This window comes from Sitophilus oryzae, unplaced genomic scaffold, assembly GCF_002938485.1.
Source record: "Sitophilus oryzae breed Bouriz unplaced genomic scaffold, Soryzae_2.0 scaffold_1625_pilon_pilon, whole genome shotgun sequence".
In the NCBI taxonomy this organism is placed as follows: Eukaryota; Metazoa; Arthropoda; class Insecta; order Coleoptera; family Curculionidae; genus Sitophilus; species Sitophilus oryzae.
Genome location: NW_022146309.1, coordinates 1,390,014 through 1,412,959, shown reverse-complemented (window position 1 = coordinate 1,412,959; position 22,946 = coordinate 1,390,014). Strand labels below are relative to the sequence as shown.

Genomic DNA, 22,946 nt, shown 5'->3' with positions numbered 1-22,946 from the left:
TGGTATTTAACGGAGATAATTTATATCAATTTAAAACGAACTGAGTGACATTTGTTTGATCATCAAAGTCATTTTATAATAAAAAATCGGAATTTGTTCAAAATTTATGTCTGTAAAATGCTTGACGATAAAGATTACTCATAATTACATGGCATGTTATAAAGGCAATAACAAAAAGTTCACATCAAATGAGATTTTTTTATTACTGAGTTATTCATAAAAAGTTTATACTTAATTTTATAAAATATGGAAAAAAAATCAAAGAGAAAAGTTGTTGAGATTTTAACTATAGAATATATAATAATTTAAAAAAAATCTAATCTTTTTTCCAATTATGCCTAAATCTCTTGTCCAATTACTCCATAAAAGAACAATATCCATCTGTTGCGAACTTTTTGAAACACCCCCTAATATTTATTAAACCATAAAATAAAATAAAAACAAATTGAAAAGAAGATAAATAAATCAGCATTTCTTGATTTGATTGAAAAAAATATTAAGTAAATTTTTAATATTAAAAAATATAATTTTAATATAACAGTTAACAATATATTTCTATTAAAAGATAAAAATATATACATTTTACGATGTTTTAAATATACACAAATTCAAAGAATGTTTTAGGTTCTTTATAGTGGTAAAATAATTGTATCGTAGGTTATCCCTTAACATTTCAAATTTTACTAGCAACATTTTTAGAATAAAATACAAGGCCCTTATTCTTGCCCAAAAGTGTCAGTTTCTTCAATTGCGTAAGTTAATTTTTCTACTAGTTGCTCATAACTTTTATAGGGTGGCAAGTCTAATCTATTGAAACATGTGTGTGACCTAGGTAACCATGACTCTTTTCCTACTTTTTCGATACAAAACCTCTGTGGTCCGTTGGAGCCCATCAATTCGGCGAAACCACCCACTGGAACACGACAAGTGCCGGTGACAAACTGTAGAAGTCGTGTCCTTTTCTCGTTATCGGACTGTTTCACAAACTGGAAGCAAATAATTAATTATTGAATTGAATAAAAGGAAGGAAACTTGACTGAACACATGCTTATTTTTATGATTTTAGCTTAGTAAGTATTTTAATAGTTTCGTTGTTATTATGTTTGATCCAACAAAACAGGGAACCACTGTTGGTCCGGTTACGCTTATGCGCAGTGGAGAAAATGCGTTCCATCCAAAATTGTATAGTAAACGCCACGAATGTTTGGGAGTGATTCATCGCTTGATGAGGTTAGAATCGACACGCGCGCTATCATTTTTACATTTAAAACGTAAATTTTTATCGCAGGCGTAGGTTTTTAAAAGCCCGGTTTAATCATCTGTCTGCGGTCCTCCTACTTATTCTAAAATGTTAGCGTGAATGACAAAGACGATACTATATCGCGTTTCTTTGATTGATTCGTTTTTGTGCGTCAGTCCATTGGTGTGCTTGCAGTGCGACCAATGGGGCATTTCAGTTTATATTTATAACCAAATATCTTTGAATAAGAAGACTAAGGAAGGAGCATAATGCTATCCATGTATTCATGCATGGTGGGCGGAAAAAGCACTCTAGGGTGGGGATCCTTGACAGTTCTGTTTGACGATTCATTTGACACATTTGAATTTGATTTGAAATTTTGTGGATTTGTCAGTCTTTACGGAGCTTATTTTATGTTATTTATTATTTATTCTACTACTGATAGTTGTATAAAGGTAGTAAATCTAGATGGAAATTGTGGCAGAACTTAAATTAACAGTGACACTATCGCAATTTATCGAAAAAGACTCTAAAATAGTTGGTTGTGTAGCGTGCGGTAGATCTCGGCAAAAATTGAGTGAAATAATGGAACAACTATTCGCTAGTAAGTGACTATATAATATACTGTCAAGGTGTATTACTGGTTGCATAACTGCATACTGCTAAAAAATCGCAACGTGCCTTGAGGAACTTGGCGCATTCGCCAGAAAGTAAAGAAAATTATAGAATTCTTTAGAAAAATCTAGAAACAACCGCCAGGGGGTATATAAGGCCCGCGCTTTGACAGTTGGACAAGTTTGAAGTTTAAAGTCTGAAGATAGTCTGAAGTTTGATAATACCGCGAAATACCGTTAGAGTAATAGTAGTTGCATAAGTTGTGTTGTAAATAGTATAAGTTGTGTGTACAGAGTGAAACAAATAAATTCGTTAAGTATTTTATCGTGAGTTTAAATAGTGGACCCACGGAATCCGTAACAATTGGTGTCAGAAGTGGGATTCAAGAGGATTTTAAGAAGAAATTAAGTGGATTGGAAGATTTTTAGACCGAATTAGAGTATTTTTATGGTTGGTACAAGGGAGCAAGCGAAGAAAATGGAAGAAGCAAGCAAATTATTGGGCGATTTTATGGAGAATATGAGAAGAGAGAAAGCTGAAGAACAGGACCGGCTTGAGAAAATTTTTGAAGATTTGAAAATTCAACGACAACAAGAAAAACAAGAAGAACAAGAAAGACTACGTAAAGATAAGGAAGAGGAAAAATTACAACGACAACAAGAAAAACAAGAAGAACAGGACCGGCTTGGGAAAATTCTGGAAGGCTTAGAGGCGCGTTATCAGAAAGAAAGACAAGAGGAACAGGACCGGCTCGAGAAAATTTTACAAAAGGTTTTGAAGTGCGTCGACAAGAAGAAAAAGTTGAAGAGCAGGACCGTATCAAGAAAAGTTTTGAAAAAATGGAAAAAAAGCAACAATCAATGTTGGAAGTACGTTGCCAGGAACAACAGAACCACTTCCCAGAAGCTGTAGAAGATCTGGAGGAGCGCCTTCAGCAGAAGATAGAAAAATTAGAGATGGACCTACAGAAGACCAAGGTACAAGTAAGGACACCTGGCGTTCATGGAACTGCGAACCTCAAGGCCCCGACCTATGATGGACAGACCACCTGGACGATGTACCACCGCCAGTTTGAAGCAGCGGCTGCTGCCAATGGATGGACTGACCAAGAGAAAGCAGCAGCACTTGTAATCGCGCTGCGTGGCCCTGCCCTGGAACTGTTGCGAACTATTCCTGCAGCCCAACAACAGGAATACCAAACTTTGATTGCTGCACTGGACAGAAGATATGGCGACCAACATCGACGTCAACTTTACCAGGCCCAGATCAAGACACGCCTGCAGAGGTCCGGAGAGAGTCTGCAGGAATTTGAAGCAGACTTACGTCGGCTGGTACACCTGGCATATCCAGAAGCACCGGAAGGATTTAGGGAGGAACTCGCTGCTCAGTGTTTTATCAGCGGACTGAGGGACAACGAACTGCAGAGGGCGCTGCAAATATCCCGATTTTCTACCAGCAGCGAAGCACTGGTCAGGGCGCTAGAAATTGAAGCTGCTTTTTAGCGCCATCCCTAGACCGAAGATAAGATCGGTAACGGTCGAGGAACAGCCCGGAAGTTCTCACATACGTTTGGAGGAGATGTTTAGTAAACAATGTGAGTTACTAGTGAACAAGGGTAGCAACAACACCCAGACAGAGAACCATAGAAGATCCCAGGACATAAGGTGCTTTAGATGTGGCAGGAATGGCCACATTAAACGGGATTGCCGCGTTCAAATGCGATCCCGTTCACCATCCAGAGAACGTAGGCACCAGGAAAACTAAAATCAGTCAATACTAAGGGGCGAGTATTGACTGGGGAGAACAGAGCCCCCAGGATTTTTTCCATTAGAAGTCTAGGAAGAACCGCTGACAGTTTGGTGATCGACGGGAAAGTCAATGGAAAGGGAATTCGAATGACTGTGGACACTGGCGCTATGGTATCGTTGGTACGGGCTAACTCAGTGCAAGGGTTGAAGCTGATACCTCTGAGAAGAAGAGTGTGTTTACGTACAGTCACGGGGGAAATAGCCGTTGTACGGGGAGAGGCTATCGTCGAACTGAAGTTAGGAAATTTGAAGTTCCAGCATAGCGTCTTAGTGGCAGATATTGAAGATGACTTCATCTTGGGCATGGATGTGATTCGTCAACATGGATTTTCGTTCGATCACCAGAGAAATATCTTAAATATTGGAAATGAAGAGTTCATGTTATCTCCAGACGAGGGACCAGGCAGAATGGATGTAAGATTAGCGGAAACTGTGGTGATACCTGGTAATACCGAGAAGATCGCTGGGTGCTGTGTTGGACTGGTACAAAGTGGCGACAAGAAACAAGATAGGTACTTAGTAGGAAAGTCATTGGTGAACACCGACAAGAATATACCGATCAGAATTGCGAATGTTTTCCCGAATTGTGTCAAGATTCAAAAAGGTGACAAGATAGCCATCTGCGAACCTGTAAGAAGTGTCACCCGATGTGATGAAGTGCCGTCAGCTGTTACACAAATGGCATCCAAAGAAACACTAAAACATCTAGAGCAGCCATGGGATCACCTAACATCTGAGGAGAAACAGAAGGCTAAGCAGTTCCTGCTAAAGCATGGCAGTATTTTTGAGAAGAACAACAGTGGAAGAACGGATTTTGTGAAGCACCGGATTAATACTGGTCATGCTCAGCCGATTCGACAACGTCCTAGAAGGGTGCCCCTTTCCAAACAACAAGAAATGGAGACCATGGTAGATAAGATGTTAGAAGATGGAGTAATCGAAGAATCATCAAGTCCATGGTCATCTCCTGTTGTTTTGGTGAGGAAGAAAGATGGTAGTACACGATTCTGCGTGGACTACAGGAAGCTCAATGACGTCACTAAGAAGGACAGCTACCCACTGCCACGTATAGACGACACGTTAACCACACTGGCAGGTTCGTGCTGGTTCTCCACTCTCGACTTAAAGAGTGGATACTGGCAAGTTGGCCTGGACGAGGAAAACAAAGAAAAGACGGCTTTTTCTACAGGAAACGGACTATACCAATTCAAGGTCATGCCGTTTGGGTTATGCAATGCTCCAGCCACTTTCGAACGTCTCATGGAGGTGGTGTTAAGAGGATTAACTTGCTTGGTTTACCTCGACGATGTATTGGTTATGGGAAGAACTTTTGAGGAGCATTTGCGAAATTTAGAAGAAGTCTTCGGTCGCATACGGAATGCTCACCTGTACTTGAACCCGAAGAAGTGTAGCTTATTCCAGCGACAAGTGGAATTCTTGGGTCATGTAGTCTCGGCAGACGGAATTTACACCGACCAGAAGAAAATCGCTGCAATCAAGGATTGGCCTAAACCTCGCGACAAGCATGAACTTAGAAGTTTTCTAGGTTTATGCACATATTACAGAAGATTTGTCAAGGGATTTGCCAACATAGCTGCACCTTTACATAAACTTACAGGTGATGAAGTCGGCTACGAATGGAACACCGATTGTGATGTAGCCTTTGGAAGACTTAAGGCGGCTTTATGTTCAAGTCCTATTTTAGCCTACCCACAATAACAAGGGAGGTATATCCTGGATACCGACGCCAGCAACATCGGCATCGGTGCAGTGCTATCACAAGTGCAACATGGCGAAGAACGAGTGATAGAATATTACAGTCGAGTTCTATCTAAACCAGAAAGGAATTACTGCGTTACCCGGAAGGAGCTGCTAGCAATTGTAAAAGCAGTTGATCATTTCCATAAATATCTGTATGGCCAAGAATTTTTAATTAGGACAGATCATGCGGCTCTCAAGTGGCTTATGGAGATGAAACAACCTGAAGGTCAAATAACACGATGGCTCGAGAAGCTCCAGCAGTATCACTTTACCATCCAACATCGTGCTGGAAAGATGCATGGTAACGCAGACGGTTTATCCAGAAGACCCTGAAACGGAACAACGCGAAGGCACTGTTATGATAAGGAGTTTTAAGCTTGGAACCGATGAAAAGTGGACGACGACACAATTGAGGAAAGACCAAATGGAAGATCCAGACATCGGGGCAATACTACGGCTCAAGGAAGGTAACGGCGAGAGACCACCGTGGCAGGATATTGCGGACAGAGGGCTCGTTTTCAAAGCTCTCTGGGCTCAGTGGAATTCACTGGTTATTGAGAATGGATTGTTAAAGCGCACATGGGAAAGTGCGGATGGCAGCACAGTAACAACTCAGTTACTGGTACCAAGGAAGAAAGTTACCCAGGTATTGGAAGAAATTCACGGTGGTAAAACTGGAGCCCATCTTGGGGTAAACAAGACCTTGAGCAAGCTGAGAGATCGCTTTTACTGGGTGGATTATTGCGAAGATGTCAAGAAATGGTGTCGACAATGTAAAATTTGTGCAGCCAGCCAAGGACCAAGCACTCGATCTAGGGGAAAAATGAAACAATATAACGTTGGACTGCCATTCGAAAGAATCGCTGTTGACATTGCAGGCCCATTCCCTGAAACGCACAAGGGCAACAAGTACGTTTTAGTGGCGATGGATTATTTCAGTAAATGGCCAGAAGTTTTTGCCATTCCAAACCAAGAAGCATCGACTGTAGCTGAAGTATTAGTCATAATGTCTTCAGTAGATTTGGAATTCCTTTAGAGCTTCACACTGACCAAGGAAGGAACTTCGAGTCAAGACTGTTCCAGAAGATGTGTGATCTGCTTGGTATTCACAAGACTAGGACAACAGCTTTACATCCGCAGTCTGATGGGATGGTCGAGAGATTCAATAAGACCATTGAAGAACATCTCTCGAAAATGGTGGATGAACATCAAAGAGATTGGGATCAGCATATACCACTATTCCTAATGGCATATAGAAGTGCAGTTCACAACACCACCGGACTTTCACCATCGAAGATTTTATTTGGTCGAGAATTACGGTTGCCTTGTGACTTGGTGTTCGGATCACCAGACGACAGCACCACGAACGTAGAGGACTACGCGGATGAACTGAAGGAAAGGTTATTGGGAATTCATAAGGCCGTGAGAAGTAAGATTACGCTAGCCAGTGACCGGATGAAAGCTCGTTACGACCTCAGAGCTAATTCTACGGGATTTCAACAGGACGATATGGTATGGTTATATAACCCACAGCGCAAGAAAGGGAGGTCCCCAAAGTTAACTCCAGCATGGGAAGGTCCTTATACAGTCATCAAGAGGATAAATGATGTTGTGTACCGGATTCAACGCAGCCCTAGAAGTAAGATGAAAGTAGTTCATCTGGATCGATTGAGAGATACCAGACAGGGAAACCTTGATCGGGACGATCAAATTTGAGAAGGGGCAATGTCAAGGTGTATTACTGGTTGCATAACTGCATACTGCTAAAAAATCGCAACGTGCATTGAGGAACCTGGCGCATTCGCCAGAAAGTAAAGAAAATTATAGAATTCTTTAGAAAAATCTAGAAACAACCGCCAGGGGGTATATAAGGCCCGCGCTTTGACAGTTGGACAAGTTTGAAGTCTGAAGTCTGAAGATAGTCTGAAGTTTGATAATACCGCGAAATACCGTTAGAGTAATAGTAGTTGCATAAGTTGTGTTGTAAATAGTATAAGTTGTGTGTACAGAGTGAAACAAATAAATTCGTTAAGTATTTTATCGTGAGTTTAAATAGTGGACCCACGGAATCCGTAACAATACATACGTGTAGTAAACCGATCATTTATGAAATTCACTTAAATTAACTAAATTATATATTTTTCTTGCATTTTAGCTTTTATTTACTACTTGTCAAAGATCAGATGTCAAAGAATTTTGATACGTTAATTTGACTTACCTGTTTCAGTAGCGTATCGGATGTTTGTGTTAATAAATACTTATTATAACGTATCTATTTTTATTAGAATTATATATTTTTATAACAATTTTAATAACTACCAACATTTATTCACAACGTAAAATAAAATAACAAATTATTGAGTTTACCCCACGTCTACCCTACATCATAGTTTTACATTTTTTAAATAAAATTAGAACGGCACTGATAAACCGGAATTTAAGTCGGCCATATTTGAGGCCCATTGCGGGGTACCTAAGATTTTTGATATGCTCCTTCCTTAGTCTTCTTATTCAAAGCCAAATATAAGTTTTGACAAGACTTTGACAGTTAAAACAACAGATTATATATTGATTATTATATGACTTGAAACACCACGGCACTGGAATTAAGTTTTATGTGACCTTGAACAGATTAGTTCACATGGTAGCGACCGATGAATCACTCCCAAACATTCGTGGCGTTTACTATAGTCGTTAGTGAACCGTATTCAGAATGGTGATTTCGATACCAGCGTAAAAGCAAGAATCAAAAGAAGTGACCTACGTATTAAAATTGTGTCAGCTGATTATTGTTTTTCTTTTATTTTTTGGCTATTTTCTGCTTTTAATTTGCTGATTCCTCAAGTTTTATTGTTTAGTAAAAAAACGCCACATAGCATAGTTTTTGAAAAAAAAAATTGGAGAATTTATTTTTCCAAAACAGACATGCAAAATATACAGGAAGTTCAAATATTAAGTGGACATAAAACAAGTATGTATTTTTTGAGTCAAAATAAGTTAATTGCATATAATTTACATTTATACAAAAGTGCTTCGTTTGTCCGTTAGAAGGCATCAATAAAAAATAAACCAAACCAACATTAATTAATTTAAAATTTATTAATTTTTTATGAAGCTTATTGTCAAATATAATTGGTGGTACTAACATAAAATTTCATATTTTTTCCAACTAGATTATTAGAGCATAATAGATTTATTCGCCTCCATAGCTTGATGTGATAAAAACATTTTTTTTTGGAAGTCAGCTTCGGAAAAATATATATATTTTTTTAAAAGTATGCCGTCTCTTTTTTTTTTCCAAGAGACAACAAATGTAGTAAATACTAGGAGGATCGTTTTGCGAAAAAAAGTCCGGCGGTAGAATTGGAAAATATTTATACTAAAATTTATGTAGTTGTAGGAGTAGTTTTCACCCTTCCCGTAGTTTTTCGTTATTTTTGCGAAAGTCAAATGTTAAAGCACATAGCAGAACATAGACACCTAAAATCTCATTCAAACCGGGATAACGGTTCTTAACATTATCTGAAAAAATGTGTTTTTTTATTGAAGTTTGATGCCCTCTAGCAGACAAACGGAGCACTTTTGTATATAGGTAAATTGTGTCCAATGAACTTATTTTGATTCCAAAAATACGTAGTTCTATGTCCACGGAATATTGGGACACCCTGTATATTTATCTAACCAACAGTATATCCCCGTATTATCTTTACAAGAGGAAAAACTTTTTTATTATTGATATTTTGAGAAAAAATCATTCTTCATAAAAATTTTACAAGGGGCTACAACAGTAAATAAAAGCAAGAAAAAATATATTATTAGTTAATTTTAAGTGAATTTCATAAATGATCGGTTTACTATACTAGGAGCAGTTGCCTGGTACACAAAATAGAGCAACGGACGGCAAGGCTAAACCTATGCAAAGTCCAGAGACTAACATGCGTTTGCATCACAGGAGCCATGAGAACCTGTCCAACAGCAGCAATGGAGGTCATTCTAGATCTAACACCACTGCACATTGTCATTGGTAGATATGCCAATGCGACATTGATTAGAATGGTCACTAACGGAATTAGTACTGGGAGAATTGTCAGATCAGGGGCTTGGAACACCCTCATAAAGGAAATACCACTCCTGCAACTCCCAGTGGACGATATGCTAAGAACGTACAACTTTGAGAAACATCTCCATGTAGTATTGAGCAATAAAAAGGATTGGAAGAGCGAAACGCTTGCCCAGCAGTTAAAAGACCATACCATAACTTGGTATACTGATGCTTCCAAAACCAATACGGGAACAGGGATCGGAGTGTTTGGGCCGAGAGCTAAATACTCCGAACCAATCGGCACTTACCCTAGTATCCTACAGGCAGAAATCTACGCTATCGAAAGATGCATACAACTTATCTTAGATAGGAACTATCGGAAACAAGAAATAGCCACCTTGTCTGATAGTCAAGCAGCGTTAAAAGCGATCAACTCAGTATCAATCCATTCGAAATTGGTCAAAGAATGCATAGAGAAGCTGAATAAATTAGGCAAAGAAAACAAAGTCCTCCTACACTGGGTGCCTGCTCACCAAGGGATAGAAGGCAATGAAAAAGCAAATAATCTAGCTAGGAAAGGAGCGAACACTCCACTAACTGGACCAGAACCGTTCTGCTTTCCAAGTGGTAACCAACTCAAGGCGGAACTCAAGAACTTGGAAGATTCCATCCGCAACCTGGAATGGAAATCTTGCAATGGTCTAGGACACTCGAAGAAGTTTCTGAGGGCTTATGATCAAGAAAAATCACAGATCTTCCTGGGTCTGAGTAAGAACAATCTTCGGATTGTCACGGGGTTTTTAACAGGACACTGTCTCCTCAATGAACACCTCAGTAGATTGAAACTAAGAAGAAACGGCGAATGCAGATTCTGTGGGGAAGATGGTGAAACACCAGTACACCTCATCACTGAGTGCGCCGAGACGACAACCATTCGTGCCATGAATTTTGGTACGACTGATATTGGAGATGGAGAACTACCCTCTATAAAACCGTCCCAGATACTGGCTTTTGTCAAAGCCCTGGGACTGTATGATGAGTTATGATTCAAGAAAGGGGGACACAATGGATCTGTAAGGTCGAAGTGATTAACCCCCCTCCCACTCATTCTAAATTCTAAAAAATTCTAAGTTAATTTTAAGTGAATTTCATTAATGATCGGTTTACTATACTATACAGGGTGAGTTTCCTACGATGTTCTCTATGGGTATCTCGGAAACTACTGGAGATAGAGAGTCGGTTAAATGGGGAAAGAATTGCAGTTTTGTGGGGTCATAAATATGCGCCTTTCAGATTTTTAAAAAAGTTCATGGATTACTAGATATTTTGAAAAAAACAAATTTCGGCTATTTTAAAAATTGTCCCTAATTCCATTATAAGCTATTTTAGACAAAAAGTTTTCCAATAAAAGTTATAGATAATCACATCCTTAATGAGACTGTGTCCTCCGTTTTTTTCTAAAGCCTGTCACTTTTGACATATGACACAAACATAGGTTTTTTTAAATGGAAACCATAGTTGGCCATGACTTCATAAAAAGCGCCATTTTTTAAGCTTTTTAGTGATATAAGCTATAATATCTTTTCTTCGAAAAATTACTGAGTTATAGCCAATTCTTATCATTTTTAAACAATTTCACTTAGGTAGCCATGGAAACAAGTTCAATCGCCATTGCTCTCAGAAATGTGAAGCTGTCACATCCAAACTTTAAAAATTAAAATAAATAAAAATTGCAAATATGAATTTTTCAAGTGAAGAAAAGCGTGTAGATTATTGGTTCAACTTTTCTTGACCATACATTTTCGAGGATACGTTGACCGGTGAATGTTACGTTTTTGAGAGAACAGTTTTCAAGACATGTTAGAAAAGTTAAATTTAGTTATAGCCAATTCTTATCTTTCTTGACTAATTTCACTTAGATTGCATGGTATTCTTAATCTGTTATGATTTATAACTTATAAAAAGTCAGAATATATTACTAAACTGTTCTTTACAATTTACATTACACAAACTAAAAGTTAAAAAAATAATATCACTACATACACTTTAACTTATTCTAAAAAATGTTTAAAAAATCCGCCATTGTTTTGAGTTGCATGTTTTTAAAACTGAATTACTACCTATTCTCACAGAAAGACCGGTCGACTTAATTAAACTTTTCTCGCACCGCCACTTCGAGTGCCTCTCTTAATTCATAAGTTCTTTTGTAAAGCTTATTGTTAAGTATACCGCATAAAAAAATTCTAAAATGGATAGCTCAGGTGATCGAGGAGGCCCATGCAATTAGTCCACCTCTTCCTATCCCTGCATTTGTATAATTATGATATAAATAATTTTTAACATTTCTTTCATGGGGGGTGGGGGGTGGTGTGTCATAATGGGGGGTGGGGGGTGGTGTGTCATAATGAAAGTCATGTTGGAACCACTCTATTGATGCGCGAGTATCTACACGATTTTCTTCATTTTAAAAATTCATATTTACAATTTTTGTTTATTTTAATTGATGTATGACCCCACAAAACTGCAATTCTTTCCCCATTTAACCGACTCTCTATCTCCAGTAGTTTCCGAGATATACCCATAGAGAACATCGTAGGAAACTCACCCTGTATATATATACTATACTTTTTTTTTGTTTCGTTTCTTTGACCTGTATACTATATATTTTTTTGTTTTCACTCTTGGCTTTAGGTCGTTGGGGTTGCAAAGATGTTTCTAGATTTTGTTCATTATTTTTTTATTTTGTGACGACGTTTCGACAGTATATGTCTTTTTCAAACCTCTTGAACGTAGATTCTTACAGAGTTAAAATTTGTTAAACTGGACAACACAATAACACATATTAACTATTGTTTTTAATTGTTTTTGGACATTACACTTTACTATAGAGCACGTACGTATTTCCTTGCAGATCGCTCTGTATAAAACACATTTATCGTTTCAATACCCGATGTCTATCGGGTATTGAAACGATAAATGTGTTTTATATAACAGATATATATTTATATAACAGACATCGGGTATTGAAATCGATAATTCGATTGAAAAAACGATAAATGTGTTTTATACAGAGCGATCTGCAAGGAAATACGTACGTGCTCTATAGTAAAGTGTAATGTCCAAAAACAATTAAAAACAATAATTAATATGTGTTATTGTGTTGTCCAGTTTAACAAATTTTAACTCTGTAAGAATCTACGTTCAAGAGGCTTGAAAAGACATATACTGTCGAAACGTCGTCACAAATTAAAAAAATAATGAACAAAATCTAGAAACATCTTTGCAACCCCAACGACCTAAAGCCAAGAGTGAAAACAAAAAAATATATACTATACTATATACAGGATCAAGAAAAGTTGAACCAATAATCTACACACTTTTCTTCACTTGAAAAATTCATATTTACAATTTTTATTTATTTTAATTTATAAAGTTTGGATGTGACAGCTTCACATTTCTATAAGAGCAAGAAAAGTTGAACTTGTTTCTATGGCTTTTTTCTTCACTTGAAAATGTATTTAAAATTTTTATTTAGTAATTTAGCTATAGTTTAGTAATTTTTCGAAGAAAAGATATTATAGCTTATATCACTAAAAAGCTTAAAAATGGCGCTTTTATGAAGTCATGGCCAACTATGGTTTCCATTTAAAAACCTATGTTTGTGTCATATGTCAAAAGTGACAGGCTTTAGAAAAAACGGAGGACACAGTCTCATTAAGGATGTGATTATCTATAACTTTTATCTGAAAACTTTTGTCTAAAATAGCTTATAATGGAATTAGGGACAATTTTTAAAATAGCCGTAATTTGTTTTTTTCAAAATATCTAGTAAGCCATGAACTTTTTTAAAAATCTGAAAGGTGCATAATTATGATCCCACAAAACTGCAATTCTTTCCCCATTTAACCGACTCTCTATCTCCAGTAGTTTCCGAGATACCCATAGAGAACATCGTAGGAAACTCACCCTGTATATATATACTATACTATATACAGGGTTGTTCACCACATACGACACGGAGTATTGTAGCTAAACGATTAGATTTTTACAAATTGTAAGTTTTGGGTTCGTTGAAGGACTATTAAAGCTACAATATAAAAATATTTTACAAGATACAGAGTGTCCCAAATAAGTAAAAAATATTATAGTTGTATTTTTTTAAATAGAACAGCCTGTATATTATTCTATTTTTGGATTCTACGATTGAAATAAAGGTGAATTTGATTAAGGTTTATCAAACTTAAACCTTACCGTTTTTGAAATATTCTCAATTTTATGAAATTGCAGAAAAAAATTTAAGGCTTTATTTCTCCAAGGGTATAAAAGTTTTTAATACTAAATATTTACTGAAGATTATTTATTGGTCATATATTGTGTTGCAATAATAAAAATTTTACGACCTAATACAGAGTGTCCAAAATTTTTTATTAAATAATTACTAGCTTTAAACGGCAATAACTGGTTTAATTTAAAAGAAACACCCTATATACTTTACGTGAATTAGATACATAATGTAATTGTCTATCAAATTGTATTGTTCCATTTTTTACCCATCTCTTCAAGTTTTCATAGAAAATGTATTTTCTTATAGTTTAGACCTCATTTATCACTATACCTATGGAATATTGACATTTTAGCTTATTTTCAAAGATGTAACAAATTTTCAAAGGGTACATATACTAATATTGTTGATATAGTTCGCTTATTTAATTAAAAAATAAAAAAAAACTGTCTAAATATTTTTTGTTAAAGAGGACCAATTAATATGATCCCGGTATTCAAACTACATTAATTGCCTGTTTACGTTGTAGTAATAATTGTTCCATATACAAAAAAACTGAATTTTGTGTGTGTATTACACAGTGTGGTAAAAAGTAACACCTTATAGATTTTATTTCATTTATTGACGAATGCTTATTTATAAAAACAGAGACATTCATTTTCATAACTTATTATTATATTGATTTCTGAGCCAAATCCACATTTATTTAGAATAATTTATTAATTAAAACAATTTAAAAGTATGTAATTAACTAATTTTTGGTGTTTTTGGTAGGAAATAATGGTGGTATATTTAATGGGTATACTCTTTTACAAAGATTTAAAGTTAGTTTAATTTTAGTTTTTTTGTATGCCAATGGGCATGCAATATTTACCACCTGTACATTTTGTACATATTATGGTGCTATAAAAAAATCTGAAATGTCAATATTCCATGGGTATAGTGATAAATGAGGTCTAAATTATAACAAAATGCAATTTCTACGAAAACTTGAAAAGATGGGTAAAAAATGGTATAATACAATTCGATAGACAATTACATTGTGCATCTGATTCACGTAAAACATATAGGGTGTTCCATTTAAATGAAACAAGTTATTGCCGTTTAAAGCTAGTAATTATTTAATATAAATTTTTGGACACTCTGTATAAGGTAGTAAAATTTTTATTATTGCAACACAATATCTGATCAATAAATAATCTTCAGTAAATATTTAGTATTAAAAACTTTGATACCCTAGGAGAAATAAAGCCTTAAAATTTTTACTGCAATTTCATAAAATTGAAAATATTTCAAAAACGGTAAGGTTTAATAGTGTGATAGACAGTGTGATAAACCTTAATAAAATTTACCTTTATTTCAATCGTAGAATCCAAAAATAGAATAATATACAGGGTGTTCCATTTAAAAAAATACAACTATAATATTTTTTACTTATTTGGGACACTGTATCTTGTAAAAATATTTTTAAATTGTAGCTCTAATAGACCTTCAACAAACCCAAAACTTACAATTTGTAAAAATCTAATCGTTTAGCTACAATACTCCGTGTCGTATGTGGTGAACAACCCTGTATATAATATGTATATTATATAGTCATTCTAGCGAAAAGTTATTCCATTATTTCCCTCGATTTTTGACCGAGATCTACTGCTCGCTACACAACCAACTATTTTATAGTCTTTTTCGATAAATCGCAATAGTGTCACTGTTAATTTAAGTTCTGCCACAAAAATTTCCTTCAAGATTTACTACCTTTAAACAACTATCAGTAGTAGAATAAATAATAAATAACAGAAAACAAGCTCAGTAAAGATTGGCAAATCCACAAAATTTCTAATCAATTTCAAATGTGTCAAATGAATCATCAAACAGAACTGTCAACTATCCCCACCCTAGGGCACTTCCTTAATCTTTTTATTCAAAGTACATATACAGCACTAGAGATCGAAGCCGCAAAGAACTTTAAAGAAAAATTGGGTAATATCTTTCAAGTTAGTATCAATCAAATGAATACTTACTTGCCAAAACCAAACTACTGGTTTACTATTTCTAGTATAATGCCTATAAATTGTATGCTTTTGCCAGTCATCAATGTCGATCTCTTGCATTCCACAAAGCAAAAGCTCCAGTTCCCTCTCATCAAAATATTTCAACCATTCAATTGGCACAACTTCATTGAATCCATCTAAAAATGCTTGAGTTTGCTGTTCTATTCCTCTAGTCATGCGCCAATTTGTCATCAGAGTCAAATACTCTTCCTTATTCTCCTGTGTTACTTTTTCCGAATCGCCATTTTTCTTTAATTCATGATGGACTACTTGCCCTAGCACCTAATAGATATAGGATATGCGTTAAAACAATTCTTAAATGTCAGTATTGGGTGTCCCATTTTAGCTAAAATCATACGGTACCTCCTTTATTAGTGAAGATAGAAGGATGCTGTTTGCACAAACCTGTCCCGCTTTTTTGTCAAACGGAAGATGCTGTAAACAAAATTTTCATAGCCTCCTTCGTTTCTGAGCTAGAAGGTTTTTTTGAAAGTTTTGCAATATAGAACACCCCCGTATCTCTGATATTGTGAAAGATATCGAGTAGGTGAAAACTGTTTATTGTAGAACCATTTCGAAGAATTTGTAGCGTAGTGTGGTGTTTTGTTTATTAATTATTATATAGTTAATATTATTTTTTTATAAATCATATGATCTGACTTGCTATGAGCTTCTCAAAAATATATATCACTCTATATTTATTTTCACTATTTACTGCTATATTTTAACGTTTTCACTAAAGTATTTTATTTTTATTAGTAGGTCCGAGGTTGATAATAAAAGAAGCAAAAGAATTATAAAAAGTATACTACTACCTGTCTCTTATTTTATTTTGGGAATCACTAATAAACTCTTTATACAGGGTGGTCTGAACTGTATTCCGGAAACTTCGGCAACATATTCTGCAGATAAAAATAAATAAAAAAGTTCGTATAAATGTATGTCCTAAAATGCTCGTTTCGTTGAAGTTTAATTTTTATTTTGATTTTTTCCAAATAATTTCTGAAGTAACGTCAATATTTAGATGAAAATAGGTGTCTGGGAGAGAGTTTTTTGATATCAGAAATTTAATTGTGACGTGATGAATATGACTCCTACTCCCTGGGGCGTCCTGGGACATATTTTTCAATGGTTTGAAAGAGTAATAGCGTATTCTTCCGTACCTGTATAAAACTACTGAGTATAAAAATATACATTTACAACGTTTTTGACATAAAAAAAGTCTCTTGGTAATAAATCGCAGCAAATAATTGAAAGTCAGCTGCTTAATATTCCATGGCAGCTCCACTTTTTTACTTGGAAAATGAGATTTTACTTGCGTACATCTTTAAAGAATAGTTCCATTGTTCTTTAAAACGTAATAATTCCATTTGATAGCAAATAAAGGTTGATTTGTTTGTGTCCCAAGTCTTTGTGCCTCAGTTTAAGATTAACAAAAGGGTTTTTGTTTGTCTTGCACTTTAGTCAATACAGAAACTTTATTCAGAGACGTATTATTTTCAAATTAAGGACATTAATAAGTTTCTTAAAATGGAGCTACCTGGTTATTGCAGCCACCCCCTTCAATTGTTCTTGAGATATTTGGAATCAAAATTGTCAATACCTGTCATCATTGACATAAATTATATGTTTATTAATAATTATAAATTATATGTTCTATTTTATTTTTGTTAAATGATGTGTATTGACTGTTCCCATTCGAAATATCTTGACAACTGCTCATTTACGATTTTACCAAGACATTTTTACGTAAAGAATCACGGAAATGTAAACATTTTTTACACACGGACAAAGAAGTTATTACTCTCTCACAACATATTAAGTCTGTAACAGCCGAGTAAACAAAAAACATCGTAAATAAATACGGTAAGTTGGCTCTCCCTCGCTTTTATAGTAAGAGAACTTTTAACTCCCTAGCATCTCCCCAGTTTCCTTACTCCCTCCCACAATATTTTCAAGAATACGGGAAACTACCAGTTTTATGGGATTACCACGCCCACTTCTCTCAGGAGTTCTACCTCCCTGAAACTCAAGAATAGCAAGTTTCTCATGTCAAAAAATCCCAGACACCAATTTTCATCCAGCTGCAATATTGACGTTACTTCAGAAATTATTTGGAAAAAATCGAAATAAAATGAAACTTTAAAACATCCTGCATGTTCCGAAACTAAGCATTTTAGGACATACATTTATACGAACTTTTGACATATTTTTTATGCAGAATATGCTGCTGAAGTTTCCGGAACAAAATCGGACCACCTGGTATATTTGGAACTTAATACTCTACTGCTATTTGTAAATATTGGAATCTATCTTACCGGCATAGTGATGGGCAAAACTGTTATTTTTAGATAACAGTTGAAACTGTTATAGTTATTTATAAAAAACAGCTTAAAATAACAGCTTAAAAATAACAGGTTTCTTTATTTTACTGCTAAATATCTGAAAGAGTATGAGACGGTCATTGCCAGGCGTATTAACGCAGTTGCAAGTTGCAACAATGACGTGCTCGGTGGTAGTATTTCCAGGGTGTCAAAACATTTCTAAATATCGATTGTTATCTAAAATACCTCTCTAAAAAACGGTGGTTATTTACAAATAAGCGCTGTTTACAAATTGCGATATAAAAAAAGCCAAAATTGTCTATAGTATATACCACTCGTACTATATACCTACTCGGCCACTCGTCTATAGTATATACCTACGCCCTGCCCCTCGATCCGCGTAGATCCTGAATTGCGTAGCAGTGTACAGGGTGCATCTCACTCGACGGGCAAGAAGCTCTTAGTTATGATTTTACCATTTGCGGTCAAAAAATAGCAATATAAGAAAATGTATAGTATATTCTTCATAAGTAAACCAACTACACACTAGAGTTCGAATTAATTTTACACTTAAACTAGCGTGTACCCGCGACTTCGTTCGCGTCGAATTAATAATTTCTAATGGTGATGATAAAGCAAAACAAGAATTTCCATTAACATACAAACTGGATAAAATTTTCTCACATTTGCCAAAAATAAGCTTTAAACGTCGAGCAGTTTAAGCAGAATCGTGGTTAATCAATTACTCAACTTTTTGGAACACCCTGTATGATTTTTTTAAAAATTTCAAAATATGAAAAAAAAAAACAAAATAAATTATGCTTGTCAGGCGTTATCCCGAAAGACTAACCGTTTTTTAAATAACAAATATTGTAATATTTGAGGGGCGTTTTCACCCTGTTGGAATTTGAGATTCGAGAAACCCCTCCTTATCGAACCTCAACCCCACAGTCAATCCGTTTGCCAAAAAATCAGCTTTAAACGTCCAGCAGTTTAAGCAAATAGTGATTACTCAATGGTCATATTTTATGAAACACCCTGTATATATTTTTAAAAAATCTTAAAATATGTAAAACAACATATTAAAATATAGGTACGTGTTTAAGAGTTTTTCGAAAAACTCACCCGGTTTTTAAATAAAAAATATTCTAATATTTCAGAGGTTTCACCTTTAGAATTAGAGTTTCGAAAAGTCCCTTCTTATCGAACCTCTACACACTAAAGTCAATCCGTTTTCCAAAAATCAGCTTTTACGTCAAGGGCTTTAAGCAGGATCGTGATTAATCAATGACCAGATTTTTCAAAACACCCTGTATACATTTTTAAAAATCTTAAAAATATTATTCTGAAAATTTTATCAGAATAAAATACCTAAATATTGAAACTTAATAAGTAAGTACTGAAACATACAGCGCCATAATATCTCGACCTCCGTCCGTTATGCTCGTAACAGGTTGAAACAGAATGTATCTAAAACAACTGATGCGTTATTCCCCAATCTGTTTCGAACCTCCATCGACAATCGACCGATGCAGCAGCGTTCCTTTCCCACACCGATTATCTCGTCCGCCGCTCTGTTATGCTTGTAACAGGTTGAAAAAACAACATATCTAAAATGACTGCTTCTCCAACCCGTTGCGAGCCTACATCGACAATCGACCGATGCAGCAGCGTTCCTTTCCCACTCCTGTTATCTCCGACCGCCAGGCGTTATGCCCGCAACTGTTTCAAAAACCTGCTTCTTTTATATCCTATTATTTTTTAAGCTGTTGTAAATACGACCATTGACGGTATCGACCGATGCAGCTACGTTCGCCGTAGCGTAGCGCATCCCCCACTCCGTTGTCCGTTGTCTCGCCGCCTGTATCGATAGTTGACGAAATAACATGTTTTCCATCCATACTAGTTGTTTTTGGAATTGCTTCTAGCAGCATCGAATTTCGTGGTGATGCAGAGCGCCGACTTCCTTTCACGAGCGGCCGATCTCTACGTGTCGTTATTATATATCTGTTATTTTTTAAAAGTAGTAACGGTTGCGTTATGTTATTTATAAATAATTGTTATAAAATAACAGATAGTTAAATAACAACCCATCACTATACCGGCAGCCACACCTTCATATTTCTTTAGTCGAATTTACGGTGGAATAAAATTTCAATAAGATGGTGCTCCCGCTCACATCATTGACAAAAATTATATGTTGATATATATGATTTTTACCAAGAGACATTTTTTACGTAAAGAATCACGGAAATGTATATTTTTTCACTCACTAGTTTTATACAAGTACGGATAAAAAGTTATTACTCTTCAAAACATTTAAAATACATGTAGGTGACGCCCCCTACAAATAGGAGTTATATTGACATCAAAATCAAATATCTCATGTCAAAAAAATCCCAAACACCAATTTTCATCTAAATATTGACGTTACTTCAGAAATTATTTGGAAAAAAATCAAAATAAAAATGAAACTTCAACACCCTGTATCTCCGAAACTGAGCATTTTAGGACATACATTTATACGAACTTTTTTACATAATTTTATCTGCAGAATATGCTGCCGAAGTTTCCGGAACACAGTTCAGACCACCCGGTATATCAGGGGAACTTAATACTCTACTGCTATTTATAAATCTTGGAATCTATCTTACCGGCACTTGTAGATGATATTTCTTTAGCCAATTTAAGTGAAATATACTTCCAGCAAGATGGTGCTCCCACTCACAACTTTGAAAATATTAGAATTTTTAAACGACTATTTCCTAAATCAATGAATTGGGACCAATGCGATATAGACCCATACGATTTGAGAAAACATAATTTTAGCTCATAAGTACAAAAATATTTTTTTCGTTGAAAAACAGACAACGCCACTGTATTCTACGTAAAAAGTTCTACAAGGTACAGTTTTCACATTCTCGATACCTGTCATATAATAACAATAATTGCAAAGTTTTCAAAAGGCCCTGTAACTTATAAAGAGGCATACTAAAATTTCGTTTACAGCATCTTCCGTTTGACAAAAAAGTGGGACCAGTTTGTGCAAACGGTATCCTTTTATCTTCACTGATAACGGACATACCGCATGATTTCAACCAAAATGGAACACCCAGATTACAGTGTGATGTCCTTTAGTAGGACTTGCCTGCAACTTGGTATTTTTTTAATGCCATATGTATTTCAAACTAATCAATTGATAAATTGATATGTATACAGGGTGCGTCACAAAAGTGGCTCACCGCTATAACTTTTTTATTTTTTCAGATGAAAAAACGAGATTTGGTATGTTACTATATGCCATAAATTAGGATTGATGGACGTATTCAATTGTTTCGAAAATCTACTTCCTCTTTCACCGGAAATGACTACAACTTTTGATTTTTAAATGGCACACTCAGTATTTTTTTACTTTATTCGATAGAAAATGACACCCTGAGAATCCAATGACATATCATATCATATCTTTGGACATATTGGCTGAAAAACAAATTGTATTTTAAATTTCAATCTAGAGTGCCATGGCTGTGTTAAAAACACTAATTTTTAATCAGGGAGCCTTGGAAAAATATATTTGATCGTTATTTTGTACCTGTTATTTTTTAGAAGTACAACTGTTGCGTTATGTTATCTCTAAATAGCTATTGTAAAATAACAGATAGTCATCGGATTTAAGCAATTTTTCATTTTGTTTTCTTATACAGGGTTTTTTAAAAAACATGTGACATCTCTCGTGGGGTGATACGTCAGGTAAAAATAAGATTTATTTTTCATATCAACATAGGTCCGATTTTGCTGTATTTCGTAGCTACAGGGTGTTAAAATCTTAATAATCTTTTGATTTATTATAATTTTCTTCCAAGTACGTTTTAATGGGGTTTGATATTTTTCGAGGCAAGAGTAAACTACCCTTAGGACAGTATTTATTTCAAATCTGATAAATTATATAGAATCCTCCTTACCCAAGATACTTAAGTTCTAATTTTGATAAATATTGATACAGGGTGTGTTATTAAAATAAGACATTTTTATTTTTATTATTATTTTTTTAAGTACTTACGACGCCACTGGATAAACAACTGGATTATTATCAATAACCAATTATCAATTCATAATCGATTTAAGTTTTCTAATAGCTTCCATAATAATTAAGATACAAAAAACTAAATATTTTCAATTTATTTTGTTTACCTACTTTAAAAAATTGTTTTTTAAGTTTGTTAATACAAACGAATAAAATGAGTTTCCGATCCATAATGCTGCACCTGTAAGAAGATGGGTTAATGAAAATTTTCAAGATAAATGGCCAATGGCCCTCTAGGTTTCCAGACATCACACCTCTGGATTTCTTTCTGTGGGGAACTATCAAAAATAAAGTTTATAAAACCCGTCCACGAACATTAGAAGTATTGAAAACTCGAATAAGGCAAGAATGTGAACAAATTTCCAGATAAGAATTACGAAAAGTTTGTTTAAGAAATAGGAAAATTTATGAAAAATGCATTAGAAATTATGGTGGTTTGGTCGAAGATGTTGACTTTTAGTTCGTTATAGTTTTATAAATCTTTGTTTAGAGCATATTTTCCAAAGTTAATAGTACTTAGTTTTATCGTACAGTAGTGTTTTATCGTACAGTAGTAGTATCGTTAGTACTGTTTTATCGTTTTCGTAAATTCTTCGAGGCTGTAAAAGAAGTATACGGCCCAACTAAGAACGTAAGCTGCCCAATCAAGGCACAAAACGGTGAACTTCTAAAAGAGGAAGAGCAAATCAGAAATCGCTGGAAAGAGCATTACAGCCATATCCTTAACCAAAACAATATC

General features: G+C 35.1%; 1 protein-coding gene across 2 annotated transcripts in view; it reads right to left on the bottom strand.

Moving 5' to 3' along the window:
• Nucleotides 1-538: 538 nt before the first annotated feature.
• Nucleotides 539-22,946, bottom strand: part of LOC115880489 (E3 ubiquitin-protein ligase Su(dx)) — a 62,237-nt gene continuing 39,829 nt past the window's right edge. Inside the window, exons 12-13 of one of the 2 annotated variants that reach the window (XM_030897696.1) lie at nt 15,770-16,081; nt 539-986 (exon numbers count right to left, since the gene is read on the bottom strand). In XM_030897696.1, coding sequence (XP_030753556.1) covers nt 717-986; nt 15,770-16,081 — 582 coding nt within the window. In that variant the 3' untranslated portion in view covers nt 539-716. The remainder of the gene's footprint in view (nt 987-15,769; nt 16,082-22,946) is intronic. The other variant, XM_030897697.1, reaches the window with a different exon arrangement.